The sequence below is a fragment of the Lissotriton helveticus genome, chromosome 7, assembly GCF_964261635.1.
Source record: "Lissotriton helveticus chromosome 7, aLisHel1.1, whole genome shotgun sequence".
NCBI lineage: Eukaryota > Metazoa > Chordata > Amphibia > Caudata > Salamandridae > Lissotriton > Lissotriton helveticus.
Window position 1 is genome coordinate 1,211,741,533 of NC_136068.1, and position 13,943 is coordinate 1,211,755,475.

Sequence of the window (13,943 nt, forward strand, 5' to 3'; positions counted from 1 at the left end):
CCCCCAAAAGAGGGTTTCATTTTTTGACACTTCATACACCAGCTCTGACTCTGAGAATGAGGCACCTCAGGATAACTGCAACAATAAGGATAGGGAAACTGCGCCAGGAACAAGAAGAGAGACCTTCTCTTTATTAGAACAGCGCCAAACTAAGTATGGCCAGAATTGAGGAAGAGGCAGGGGGAGAGGGGGATTTTATCCCCAGAACCCAACACAAAATCGCTCATGTACAAGGAGCCAGAAAACCTGGAATTAGCGGACAAAGCTCTGATAATCAATCTTTCAAGTAGAGTACTCATACAGGAGGAGGTAACAGTTTTGGGAAAAGGGTTAGGATACGCCATTGCCTCCCCTGTGGATAGGTACAACTTAGAAAGAGACTTACATAGTTTCTTTAGAAAAGTAAGACTTCATTGTTTTTTTTTAAGGAAAGGATAGGACACCAATGGAGAATAAATCTGACTTAAAACCAAAATCCACATGGACCCCCATCCCATTACATTTAGTGAAAAAAGACACAGAAGTGTTTGAAAGAGTAGAGAAAAGTATAGATGATCTAGTGAACAAACAAATCTGGATTGATAACAATCTTACCCCTCAACAACGTATAGCACTTACCACACTAGAGCAATGTCAGAATCTCACTATAAAACCATCAGACAAAGGAAGGAGCATCGTTGTGATGGACACTAATGACTATAACAACAGAATGTTACTACTCCTTAATAACAATTCCCACTATCAGAAATTCAACAATGGGGAGTGGAATGCCCTTATACTGAAAGTTAACAACCTATTACTACTCGCTAGGGACGATAACATTATCTGCTCAGATGAATCGAACTTTCTTAATAATTCAAATCCCATGATCCCGGCTCCTTATGGGCTACCCAAGGTCCATAAGGACATCGAAAGTCCCCCTATGAGACCAACAGTATCAAGTATAGATTCATTAACTGAGCATTAGGTTAATATGTTGATGTCTTTCTCCAACCTTTAGTCACTCAACAAAAAGCTAATATCAAGGACACTACTGCTATGATTACTAAGATAGAGAATCTTCAATATGATATAGAGACCCAATGGCTGGTGACCCTAGATATCGAAGCTCTCTACACCAACATACCACAGGATGACACAATACAAATGGTCAAAGACCTCCTGGTAATGATGAAGGGGATTTATCTTCACATGTGACCTTTATTACAGAATGTGTAGAGTTTATACTTACAAACAACATCTTTCTGTTCACTACAGATTTTTTTAAACAAGTCAAGGAGCCCAACATGGGAGCGACCTGCGCTCCCAGTCTGGTGTGCCTATACGTTGCTAGATTTGAGGACAACTGCAAACACAACAATGATGGACAGAATATGGATCAATGTCACACATTCACCCCAGTCCAAAGATCTGGGCCCAAATCCATCGTTTTTCCACTCCGCTCTAAGTGTACTGGGGATGCTCAGACGTGAGTCCCAGGCACTCCACACCACTGGAATCAAGCTAGCCGGGCTGATGAGAGGTGTTACCTCGAAACCGGGCCGGTCCTCGGATGCTTGTTTCCGTTCTGGGAAGGACATGGCTTTTGTAGTTCGGACTGGACTGTTCCCATGGGGCACAGGGTCAGCGCTGATTTGCATATCGCCATTGTCTAACCCAGGGTGGTGTGGAGTGGAAAAACAATGGATTTGGGCCCAGATCTTTGGACTGGGGTGAATGTGTGACATTGATCCACATTCTGTCCATCATTGTTGTGTTTGTAGATTTGAGGACAGGCACATTTTCAACATAACGGCTCCATTCTACGAAAATATCTCGCACTGGTCCCGATATATTGGTGATGTTTTTTTTTCCTTTGGAAAGGGACTAGAGAAGTCCTGTTTGAGTTTATCGAATGGCTCAACATGGGCGATGTTCATCTAAAATTTACTTCAACCATTAACAAGCACAGTTGTGATTTCTTGGACATCAAGATAAAAATGAGAATGGCCTCCTACAAGTCGAGTTGTTCACTAAGCCCACAGACAGTAACACCATGTTACATTACAATAGCAACCACCCTGCCTGCCAAAAGGACAATATTCCATTTGGCCAATTTTTGAGAGTGAGATGGAATTGTATCGACATAAAGGATTTTAACTCACACGCTGACAAACTCACTAAGAAGTTCCTTTACAGGGGTTATCCTAAGAAACTAGTGAGATGAGCCTATAAGAGAGCAAAATATTATAACAGAGATTCTCTTTTTGAAAATAAATCTGAGCAGGGAGATTCGCAGAAATTGCCCCTAATATTTGTGACTAATTTTAGCAATATTAGTAATAAAATCAAGAATATTGTAAATAGGAATTGGCATTTAGTCAACGCACAAAGTAAGGTAAAATTGGACAAACCGATGTTCTCGTTTAGGTGGAATCGTACCATTAGAAACTGCTTGGTCCATACATAAAGGAATGCCAACGAGAGCAAACAAATGAGTATTCTGAATGCCACGTTGCCCACTGGTAGCTTTCCCTGTAGTTCCTGTAGCAATTGCAACAATATAATTAAAGGACCTGCTATCGTGTATAATGGTGTGACCCATATATTTAGAGATTTCTCTAACTGCCGAACAAAAAACCTTGTCTATTTAATTATGTGTCCCTGTAACCAGGGCTATATCACTAAGACATCTAGAGAGATCAGGATTAGGATTAATGAACATAAATCCACCATACGAACCAACAAAATAACTGCCCCACTTGTGAAGCATTGGACTGAAATGCACCACAAAACTGAAGAGATCAGATGGTGTGTTGTTGAAATAATCCAAATGGGTACCCGTGGTGGCAATGAGACGATAAAACTGAAGAAACGTGAACAGTTTTAGATGTCCTGTTTTAATACATTCAGGCATGACATGAACAGTAAAGAAGATTGGGAAAAATGTATCTAAGCACTAGTCTTTAAAGTTTATGCTATTTGTTAGCACCTGTTGGCTGATAGTCTCTAATATAAGAGGAAACATGCTGCTTCTTGCTGAATAGGTGAAAGTATTGCCTTTGTTTGTTTTTTGCTTTTGAGACTCCAGGATGGCGTATAAGATTATGCAAATAGTTAATCATAGGGTGTTCATTTATATACGGCGTCTTACATGGCTCCATGTAGATCATACTAAACTTACAATAAACAGAAAAAGCGTAATATTTATTACATTTCAACGCTTCATTAGATCTCTCCGCGGCCTTCGACACGGTCCACCACAGCCTGCTGGTGGACCGGTTGAGGGCCTGTGGAATCCAGGGAAAGGCGCTAAAAATCCTTCAGGCTTTCCTGTCTGATAGAACTCAGACAGTAGCGCTAGGAGCCCATGAATCACGTCCATTTGTATTTCCCTGCGGGGTCCCTCAGGGATCCTCGCTTAGCCCTACCCTTTTTAATGTTTATGTGTCTAGCCTCGCACCGGTGATTCGATTGTTCGGCTTTCAACTCACTGCTAATGCCGACGACACACAGATTGTGGTGTCCCTCCTACCCGGCAACACTGATAATACAGCAGACAGATTCAAAAACTGTATGCATGAAGTGGGATGCTGGATGGCACAAAGTTGCCTTAAACTGAACTCCTCGAAGACAGAGGTTTTGCTCTTTGGAGTAAGGGAGAATTTCTGGTCCCCCAGATGGTGGCCAGACGAAATGGGACCACTCCCCGTGCCGGTCGATAAAGTAAAAAACTTGGGCATACTGGTGGACAGCTCTCTGTCCTTTAAACCCCAGATTAATGCACTCTCCTCTTCCCTGCACTATATCTTCAAAACCATTAGGAAAATTCTCCCGTACTTAGAGAAGACACATAGGAAATCGATAGTTACAAGCCTAGTGCTTTCGCGCTTGGACTATTGCAACAGCCTGATGCTAAACGCCCAGCAGAGTGTACTTAATAAATTCCAACTACTGCAGAATGCAGCAGCCCGCCTGATCACCGATACTCCCAAATTCACATCGGTAACTCAGGATTTGGTGGCACTACACTGGCTGCCGATTCGTAAGAGAATTGCATTTAAGGCATTATGCATGGTCTTTAAAGCCCTCCATGACATGGGCCCTAGACACATGAAACTGATCTTTCGATGGCACAAACCGGCACGAACCCTGAGGTCAGGAGAACTGGCTCTGGTCACGGTCCCCAGAATTAAAAGAGCACGATGGGGAGGTAGGAGTTTTTCCCTCAGGGCGGCAGAGGCCTGGAACAAACTCCCACTGGTGCTGAGACAAACTCAAGACCTGATGGTCTTTAGAAGGGGACTTAAGACCTGGCTCTTCACTCAGTAAACCTGCTCACCCACGCTAACTCTATCATACCAGCGCCAGGACACCTCCGGGTAACAGAGCGCTTAACAAATGTGTTAAATAAATAAATAAATAAATAAATCTCACTAACGGTTTGTTTTCTTAAATTGATATCCTAAATTGATATCCTTAGTCCCCACTTTAAGATGGCCGCCGGGTTTCTGTAAATGATGCCTGATCTCAAATATGCGGTCTGTTAGTACGTATTAGTTTTCCAGTAACCCTAAATATACGGTTTTATAGTATTTTACTGCAACATTTAACGCAGTGATATTTTAAAATTGGGTATACGGTCAAAAATAGATCTTAATATTCACGTTTTTCATTGCATCACGCAGCACGGAAGGAACGTATTTAAATACACCTCCTGGTCAGGAGATTCTTGTATACTGACCCGGAAGTCGTTCGTTGGTAGCAGGGAGGCCGCAGAATTTTAAACAGGTAAGCCCATGGCCCGGTGCAATATGTATATCGGGCATGTTGACTAACGTTGTCTCGCCCCTATAATCTTTTTTTCAAACGTTTATAATCTGGTGACTCTGCTGATATAAGGGTGGTGGTTAGGCACCTAACATTATTAGTTTCCTGTTTCTTTTTATATCTGTGTCACCCACAATGTATGGCTAAGTGACAACATTTAGAAAGTATATGTCGGGTGTATTCCTTTCATACGAAAATATAGGAGTGGTTTACAGTTAGTGATCTCATCATCATTTTACCTAGTTGAGCACCATAGCACTAGTGATAGGTCGAGTTGGAGTGATGATCTAAAATATGTTGATCACGCTTTCAGTGCTATTTGCCAGTTTGTTATATTGTGAATACCGAAAAGTTTCCCGGTTTAAGATGGGAAGCATGTATTCACACTGCGCCCATGTGAGTACAATAAGGTGAGTGATATGATACACAGCGATCTAGCCGATAAGCATGTAGGATGGGATGTGTGACGTTACAACGCATACTTTTACAATGCCTACCTTTACATCGCACGTTTTACAACGCATACCATTACAACGCATAATGCTTTTGGGCGCTGGATAGTGAATAGTTTAATTTACTATTCCAACTCCAGTCCCCGTGGATAGTAGAGAAGGTGTTGGATAGTACATGAAACCTATTCCCTATCCTAGAGCGCCCCCCAGAGCTATGCTTTGTAATAGTTTGCATTGTAAAAGTTGCGTTGTAATGGTAGTTTGTTGTAAAAGTTTCGTTGTAAAGGCTGTATACCTGTAGGATGTATAGAATCCCAAAAAACGCCCATGTTTAAAGAACCGTGGAACAGGATACAGCACTAAATTTAAGTTCCCCGACCCATGATTTGGTCACGATAAATTAGGCGTGGCAAAATAGATAGAGATTGGTTCCTATGTAGAAAGGCTCTGGGTGTTGGTACGATGTAGATGTGGCACATGGAGTATGTCAGTACGATCCTGAAATGTACTTTGGCAATAATCTTTCAAAATATGTGAGCCGGTATTAAGGAATGGAATCCCGTCCCTTCAGTTGCATGTATGTAGATATGACACACACAGAGTGACAGTGCTATGGCATTGACAAATCTGAAATGTATATTTTAGTAAGTTATTTCTAACCTCACAAAGTATGTGAGCTTAGATTTAGTAATGAAACCTATCCCTTCAGTTTTTTTTACGGCATATTAAGGTCCTTTGTATGGCAGCCATACAAACATTATTAACTTGTTATACTAGCCCATACTGGACAAATGATCTGCTTAAGTAAATCAATTTTCTTTGATAATACAGATTTTATCCTCATTGTTGCGATATCATCAAAGCAACTTCTACAGGTAACGATTAGGTTGATAAATATTAACTGTATTTTAGGTATTAACTCAGTCAGTCTAACACCATAAAAACACTTGTATTTTTTCTGTCTAGCATAACACTGTCAACCACTGAAAAACTGCAAGTTCTTTATAAGCATAGCCTAAGTCACGGCTCACTGTTTGCTGTATAAACGGACCGGTTTTTAAAATGGTAAGCGGTTTTCCTAAATAATTGTCTCCTTCAATGTGCGGATTTGGTTACCATACTGGGGGTCTTATTCAATATCTCTCTTTGAATCCCTAAAGGTTCATACATTTTAAATTCCTTATTGAGTAAATCTTCATCGGTGGCTCCAACGAACGCAAACCTTAAAGGATTAGTTACAAATCTAAAGGTACGCCACCTGAGAAATTTAACCTTAATAGCAGTTTTTCCTTAAACATTTAAAAAAAAAAAAATAACTTAAACATATACTTTATTCCAACTCTGTTTTTCACCTTAGGTCATCATTTCTTAACCTAAAGTCTACGGAGGAGAGTTATTCCCTCTGCTTTTTTGAGTGACACAAAAGCCTTGTTATTGCAAAGTTCTCTTGCCTTTAATTAGGGAGGTTGTATTATTTCTCGAAGCCTATGGATCATGTGTTGTGTAACTAGGTGTGTAGCTGTCTCAATCTAACTGTATTACCTGTATTAGGATATTGTATAGGAGTAGACAAGATGATCGTTTCATCTATGGGTTCTATTGATGAAATTACTTTTTTTTTAAATTAAACAATTTTCTATGTTTATATATGTTAATAAATTGTTTTTTACCACTCAGATTGTTTTTTTAGAAAACTCTGTCCTGAAGGTGAAGGATTTACATCTCACCAAAACGCCGTGTCAACTGTTGTAGTTTTCTCTGTGTATATCAACAATATTGTACTTCAAGCATGAGCTGTTTTTAAACCCACATGTGACTGTTATTATAAATGTTTGTATTGTTTTAATTTAAATAAATTTGTGGTATTGACATATTAGTTTGTACTTTGTTTTCACGCATTTTCTTGACTTCTGCATCAAAATGATACCCATTGCACTCTGACCTTCTGGTAATTTCAATCATTGAGTGCATTGGGTAACCTGTTGGTTAACACATGATCCATAAATTTAAGTTTATTTTGATCAGGGACTCTTTTTGTTTTCCTTGTTGTGCTACCCCGTCACTTCCCTGAGTATCAGGGCACCCCCCTCCTATCTTTATTCCCATCGTAACAAACACACCACCCGGTGCCATTCACGACCCTTGCATGTAACACATACGCGCACATAACCTACTGCTTCCCAACAACGCACCCTGTCAAAATGGAGAACTACAATACAGCAAGAGACATGCAGAACCCTGGCCCTTAGCTTTTTAACTGACAAGCAGAGTAACAGTAACCTGTGCACATAGGGCCCACCAGGGCAAACCTGTGGCACAATCGATGAGCTACCTCAGTGGATGACACAACTGGTGCTGCAGGCCCACGAAGGAGCATTTAAGATTCATGTTCTGGGTATATGTCTTACACCTTGACAAAGGACTTACAGCTAACTCGAATCAACCAATCAACACCAATCACCAGTACGTATATGACGAGCACAGCGCTTTGGCACTGAATGGCAATGTCAAACTCGCTCAAGTCCTATGGCTAGCATCTAGTTAAGTGGAAAACTGGGAAGGAAAAAGGCAAAAAGTCAATGGAAAACACCCTAGTAAGTACAATTTCGAACAAGCAGTAATTACCTTGGCACAAAAACCAAGGAGAGGGTGAAAAAGGGACTGGGGACATCAGAAAAGTACTACCACAAAGTCACTGATGGGGGAACTGATGTTGAGAAGAGATGTCCAGCTCCATTTTAGGCAGTGCCCCGCGCTTTGATTTCACAGGCCCTCAAACTCTGGGGAGCATGTGAGAAAAGTGGATTTGTTGTTTGAACACTACTTGAGGGTAGTTTGCAGAAGGAAGCTGATGAGCAAGCCATGGATTTGTTCCACAACCTAGTTGGAGACAATGTACAAGACCTACTTGTGATGATTCCTCTTAACCCAGAGCAATTAACAATGGATTGATCTGCAGCACATCATTCACTATGAACAAGTACAATGAAGAAGTATAATGAAGGGTGGCTGGAGAAAAACCTCAAGACAGAGAGCTAGTGACAATGGCTGAAAGTGAGAAGAATTGCTACTGTTGCAACTTATATCCGCAAGTGGTAACATGCCCCACACAATTGGACAAATTGTCAAAACTTCAACAAGGACAACCACCTTGCAAATATGCGTAAAGCTGGATGCTCAAGGGTCGAAAATGACCAGAGAGGTAGAAGATTGAGCCTACACACCAGTCTAGGTTAATGGATGCTCAAAGTCATGATTCATCCACTGTGTTCTCCCCAGACCAGGAAGGCGGAGAGTGCCTTTACCTCTTAAGAGAAGCCACAGCTCCACATGGACAGCTAGTAAAACTACAATTGATTGGCAAAAAGGAAATCAAGAAGAATGTGTCCATTGTCTTACCAGTAGAGACATAGGAGGCTACATCTGTACTGGACAGCTGAGCCGCTTGCAACATTATATGCACTCCATGGATAAATTTATTTCGAGCACACTGTGGTGTGATAACACGTATACATTTTTTATTAGTAAACTTCTTCATTTTTAATGTTCACAGAGCATTTATGAAGATCACTTCTTAATGTTTCACATTATTGGTGTGTAATCTCCTGACCCAGAGCCTTCCCCCATTCTCCCATGTGGATCCACATTGGCTTTTTAGATGCTGTCTAAAGGATTGTACAAAGATTAGATATGGTATACCAAGATCTCATCAATTTGGGTAGCAATGTTTCAAATGGCTTTGTTTCTTTAGTTGCTGCTTCTTTATGTGCCTTCTGCCCTCTGCCTCACTAAACACCCACTTAAATGCCGACATTTCTTGACTTTCCAGGAATTGTTGGGACAGCCAGATAGCTCCAAACTGGGTTAGACCTTGTGGAAACCCGGGAACTTTGCAGCCATTCTCAGTAAAGCCATGGTCATGCCCCAGTACTGTTCCTTAAGACAGCGGAACATCCCACCTGTTTAGGAAGGTTAACTAATGAACGGGCATTTATCTAAGGAAGAGAATTGCTAGTAAGTTAGTAGAGGTATTCATGAATAACACTTGTTTTCCTAAATCAGCATTTAGAACTGCAACTTGAGATTTAACCTGCTCTTTACAGAGAAGAAACAAAGGAAAAATTAGTACTTTTTCATCACCCAACACAGGATGGCTTATGTGTCACTCAACATAGGACAGGTTTGTAACTCAACTGTGAACTGTGTTTCGAAAAAGGATGTCTTCCAATGTAACCATGTAAAATTGATTTAGGCATGTCAGTTGCTTTACTATTCGTTTAAGGGGTGAGGAAGTTGAACCTGTCCTTGGTTCCTCTATCCTGTACTAAAAAAAGAGAATTCTGAGTCAGCAAAATAATAATAAACACTCAGCAAATATTCCACACCGAGGTGGCCCAAATGTCAATTAGTGAAAACAGTACATGATCACATATGGACTTCTTTTCAAAATTGCTTCATGTTACTATTTTTCCTCCAAGAATGACACACCGTGACTAAAGACGAAAACAATGGCAATTCATACACCAGCAACATTTAGCAACAGCAAAATTTACCTTTTCATAATCTTTTCTCTCGTCTTTCTGTTTCTGGTTAATGGCGAACAAATAATTAGCTGGAATTATTAAGCTTCTGAACTCTCCCAAGTCACATTTCTCACTCTTTAGATCATTTTGCATGCAGTCATCGTGCACAGTGTGCTGGCACCAAATACACCTACATGGGGGAAAAGATATACTTTGCTCAAAATGTCTAATACAGAGTGGACTTTTGACGTTGGTCCTTTCAAAGATTGAGAGAAAGGAAAAGAACATATTCAGAATTAAATACAAAATGAAAATCTGGCACTCCTGTCATTCTTCGACATTACACCACTAATTTGCAAGGACATAAGCAACACAACAAAACTTTGTATAGAAATGCTTAAACTGAGAGCTACCTCATTCACTCTTTAGTAGAGTGGAATGATGATAACAAAAACTACTTTTGAAAACATGGTATTTCAGCAAGTGAAAGTGACTGATTGTTGTGAGTTAGTCTTTCTTATAATATTACAGTAGACATATGCTAGTTTTGATTTTAACTCATATGCACACTACAGTGGCAGAAAAAGAATGGAGGTCAAAGGCTAGCTGTAGTGCATGTGGTCGAAACATGCGAGGTAATTAAACATACAGGCTTATTATACCACAACGTCAGTGTAGTGATTAATTACTTTAATGTACTGTGAACGGTTTGTGTTTCTTGCTAATTTCATATAAATGTCCCAGAGGACAAATTCTACCCAGAGTTCTGATAAATGCCTTAGAGGTGTTATAAGGCAGAAAACATAAAGGCAATTCAATATTAGGAACCGGAATGCCAACTTACATTAACTGCAGTATGTTTAAAATATCACATTCGGTTAAGGAGCTCAGGAGATTTCTCTCATATTTTTATGGCTGCTTTTCACTGACCTAAATGGGTATAGTGTACATCGTTTGACCTTGCCCCAGTGCCTGTCTATTGTCAAATACGCTATCTCTCTACACATACAAAATTAGCACCAAGTGGCTACTCTACCCACTTGCCTGATTTTGTCAGTCCCTCCATCAAAAAGTCTTTATTCGGATTTATCAATAAAAACCATAAAAGAGCACACCTCTTTACAATCAATCAATGCACAAACAATGTAAAAGCAGTTTAAAAATCTGTCATCATTCTCACTTTAACAGCTCCAGCTGATAATCCTGACAAAGATAAACAAGCTTGCAGATCCAGCTGTAAATGTAAGGGCATACCTAGCCTGTGTGAAATTCTTCTCTTTCAACAAGGGGAGTAAAAAGTGCTTGCACAATTACTTATGAACTCGACAAAATGCTATGTTATCTGCAATTGTATAGTACACAACTCACCCAGGAGGATATCATGACCCTGAAATTAAATAAAATGCAATAATATGTTGTGGAGCTACTGAGTGACATCTACAAGGAGCTTGCAAATAGAAAGGAATAAGATCCACCTTTAGGAATGGCAAGCAAGCAGTGAATCAGGTTTAACCTAAATCAAGTTAGCAAAAAACAATGTGTGTTTCTCGTAATAAACAATGAATACATTTTTATAAAAGGCACAGTTTTGAACAAAATAAAAGATCTCACAGTAGATTTGCATAATTCATCTGAATCTCTGTTGGCTTGTCGCCATGATAATAAAGCAAGTTTCGCCCAGGCCGGATCTGCCTTAACAATAAATTCTGGTCTATCAAATAACAAATGGCGCACTAGGACAATAAAAGTAGACTCAATGTATCTTAAATAAGGGATTTTACTAGCTAAATACAGTCCCAAAGAATTTCTGATTATAGCTCGGTCAAATCAGTCTCTGGATTTGTCCAGACTGAGAGCCAAAGATGAAGAGGGCACAATTTACTAACATCTGATATATAACTTTTGTCCAGTTTTTCATAGACAATACATGTGGCAGTGCTCTGTAAGAGGGATAAACAGTGTCTAAAAAAACGTTTATATTACGTGCATATCCCCAAATATCACTCCAATAAATGGCGATGACAACACCCATGGCCTCATAGATTTTAAGTATTGTCTCAAATGACTTTTTATCCAGTCTGGCGCAAAATCAAAGACCGCAGAAAGTTATATTGTTGCTAGAGACAAGAGCAGACCAATTGTTGCAAAGATAGCAAAAAGATACGGCCTGACATATAATACAATCCTTACTAGTACTTACTTTGTCGATAGAGTACCCACAATTAATATGTGAGACTTCCTGAAGTAGGTACTAAGATCCAAAACCCGAAAAAGGATGATCAGGGCAAAGAATCCTGCACCAGTCGTTTATCATGTAATGTGGCTACTATTTTGGATAGAACAAGGTGCAATGAGATTGGGATGTGACCTCCATACATCCCAAGAAAAATGGTAAAGAAACCACTTAAATATATCAAACATCAATGGCCCGCCTTGATCTTATTTTCTGGACCATACACCGCTTCGGACAGGGAACACTTATCCCGCAGGCTTTATCACTTGTGGAGACACATATATTGTGCTTTCTGGTGCTAGGTCTTCTTTGAGCTTGGGACCCGGACACCGTTAATTGACTGTAAGATAATTATGTGTACGTGTTGTAATCTTTATCTGATTGTTCACACAAGAGTTACACCTCTATGAACTTCTGAGAAATGCCATTAATCTATTAAGCCCTGAAGAAGTCCTTATGAGGACGAAACGCGTCAGCAGTCTTGTCCATTTTATGCTGGATTTTAATTGGTCTATGGATTAAAAGAATAAAAGGAACCCTTTCTACAATCAAAACGACCATTGCTTTTTTCATTTGAGAAGACACCAACTGATTCCTTTGTGCTTGATTAGGTACTAAGATTCAGAGAGTCCATAAAGGACACAAAAGGGTGTAATAAACAATGCAGACTATTAGTGAGTCTACCAAGTAACACTGTGCCATCAACATAAAGTAATCCAGGCATAGGATGTTTACCCACAACAGGCAAATCTTGACCCTCTCTTATAAGAATGTTGTCCAGATGATTTATATACAGCGTAAATAAGAAGGGAGCCAAAATACACCCTTGTCTGAACTAATGCTCTAATTTAAAAACCACAAGTGCATTTGTCAGCTGCTCCATACCTCACAGTGGCTGTCACGGAGAAACCAAATCAAAATAAAATCCACCACCAAACCAAACATATTAGACCAAAGTTTCTCTCTATTAAACCGGCCAAAGATTGAGCTGCGGTTATAATGGCCAAGTGTAGAGAACCCTACTTGGCTATTTTACATTTGTTAATGATTAAATGGCGATTCGAACATTAGTCTAGAGGACCTAACCCTGGCCATAGATCAGATCCGTACTAACGTGTTTATCCCTGGCCCATGTAGTCAGCAGATTCAATACAACACACCCAATCACCTGGGTTACTGAGTCAATCAAAGTGATAGGTGTGTAAAAGCAAGGGTCATTTTTATTCCACTTCTTAAACTCAAGCACTATTACAAATTACTTCCATGACTGCAGAATACAGTGTGCTGCAGATGCATCAATGGTCACAGTCAGAGGTGATGCCCAGGGGAAAACATCAGAACCTTATTCTTTGATGATGAATGAATGGCTTCAGTAACCTCCTCAATTGAAAAAGACTCTGTGGGGGTCACAGTTAAATCTGAAAAATCTTTCACTGGAATTTGATAACTGTAATCATCTGAAAATGGTGAACCTAGATGTCTGATAAAATAGAACTTGTTCCTAGAGGCAGGATGGTTCCTTGCACAAACTAAATAGGACCACTTATATTTTTTTTACAAAAACAAAGGGCCAGATGTAGGTCGCCCAATACCGGTCGGTAACGGCCGAAATTACCGGTATTGGGCTTTTTAGATGTAGGTGGCATTTTTGTAGGATTCGGTATTTTACCGAATCGGTAATTTTAGGACTCGGTAAAATACCGAATTCTTAACATACCGATTCGGTAAATTACCGAATCCAGGATGTAGGGAGCACTCAAGTTAGAGCATTCCTCAGTTAAGGATTTGTTATTTACCACCAACTACAAGTTGGTGGTAAATATTGAAAACCTCAGAAAAAGCATTTTTTTGGCTTTTCCAACAGTGCCATGTTGCAGACATACATGCCCTTAGGGTATGTATGTCTGCAACATGTGCACCCATACA

The 13,943-nt window shown here is 39.9% G+C and overlaps 1 protein-coding gene across 1 annotated transcript in view; it reads right to left on the reverse strand.

Annotated features, from left to right (window-relative positions):
• The window catches only part of DGKE (diacylglycerol kinase epsilon), a 216,656-nt gene that overhangs the window by 186,913 nt on the left and 15,800 nt on the right, over positions 1 to 13,943 (reverse strand). The window contains exon 2 of the mRNA XM_078654405.1: positions 9,815 to 9,974. Within this exon, the coding sequence (XP_078510531.1) occupies positions 9,815 to 9,974 (160 nt within the window). The remainder of the gene's footprint in view (positions 1 to 9,814; positions 9,975 to 13,943) is intronic.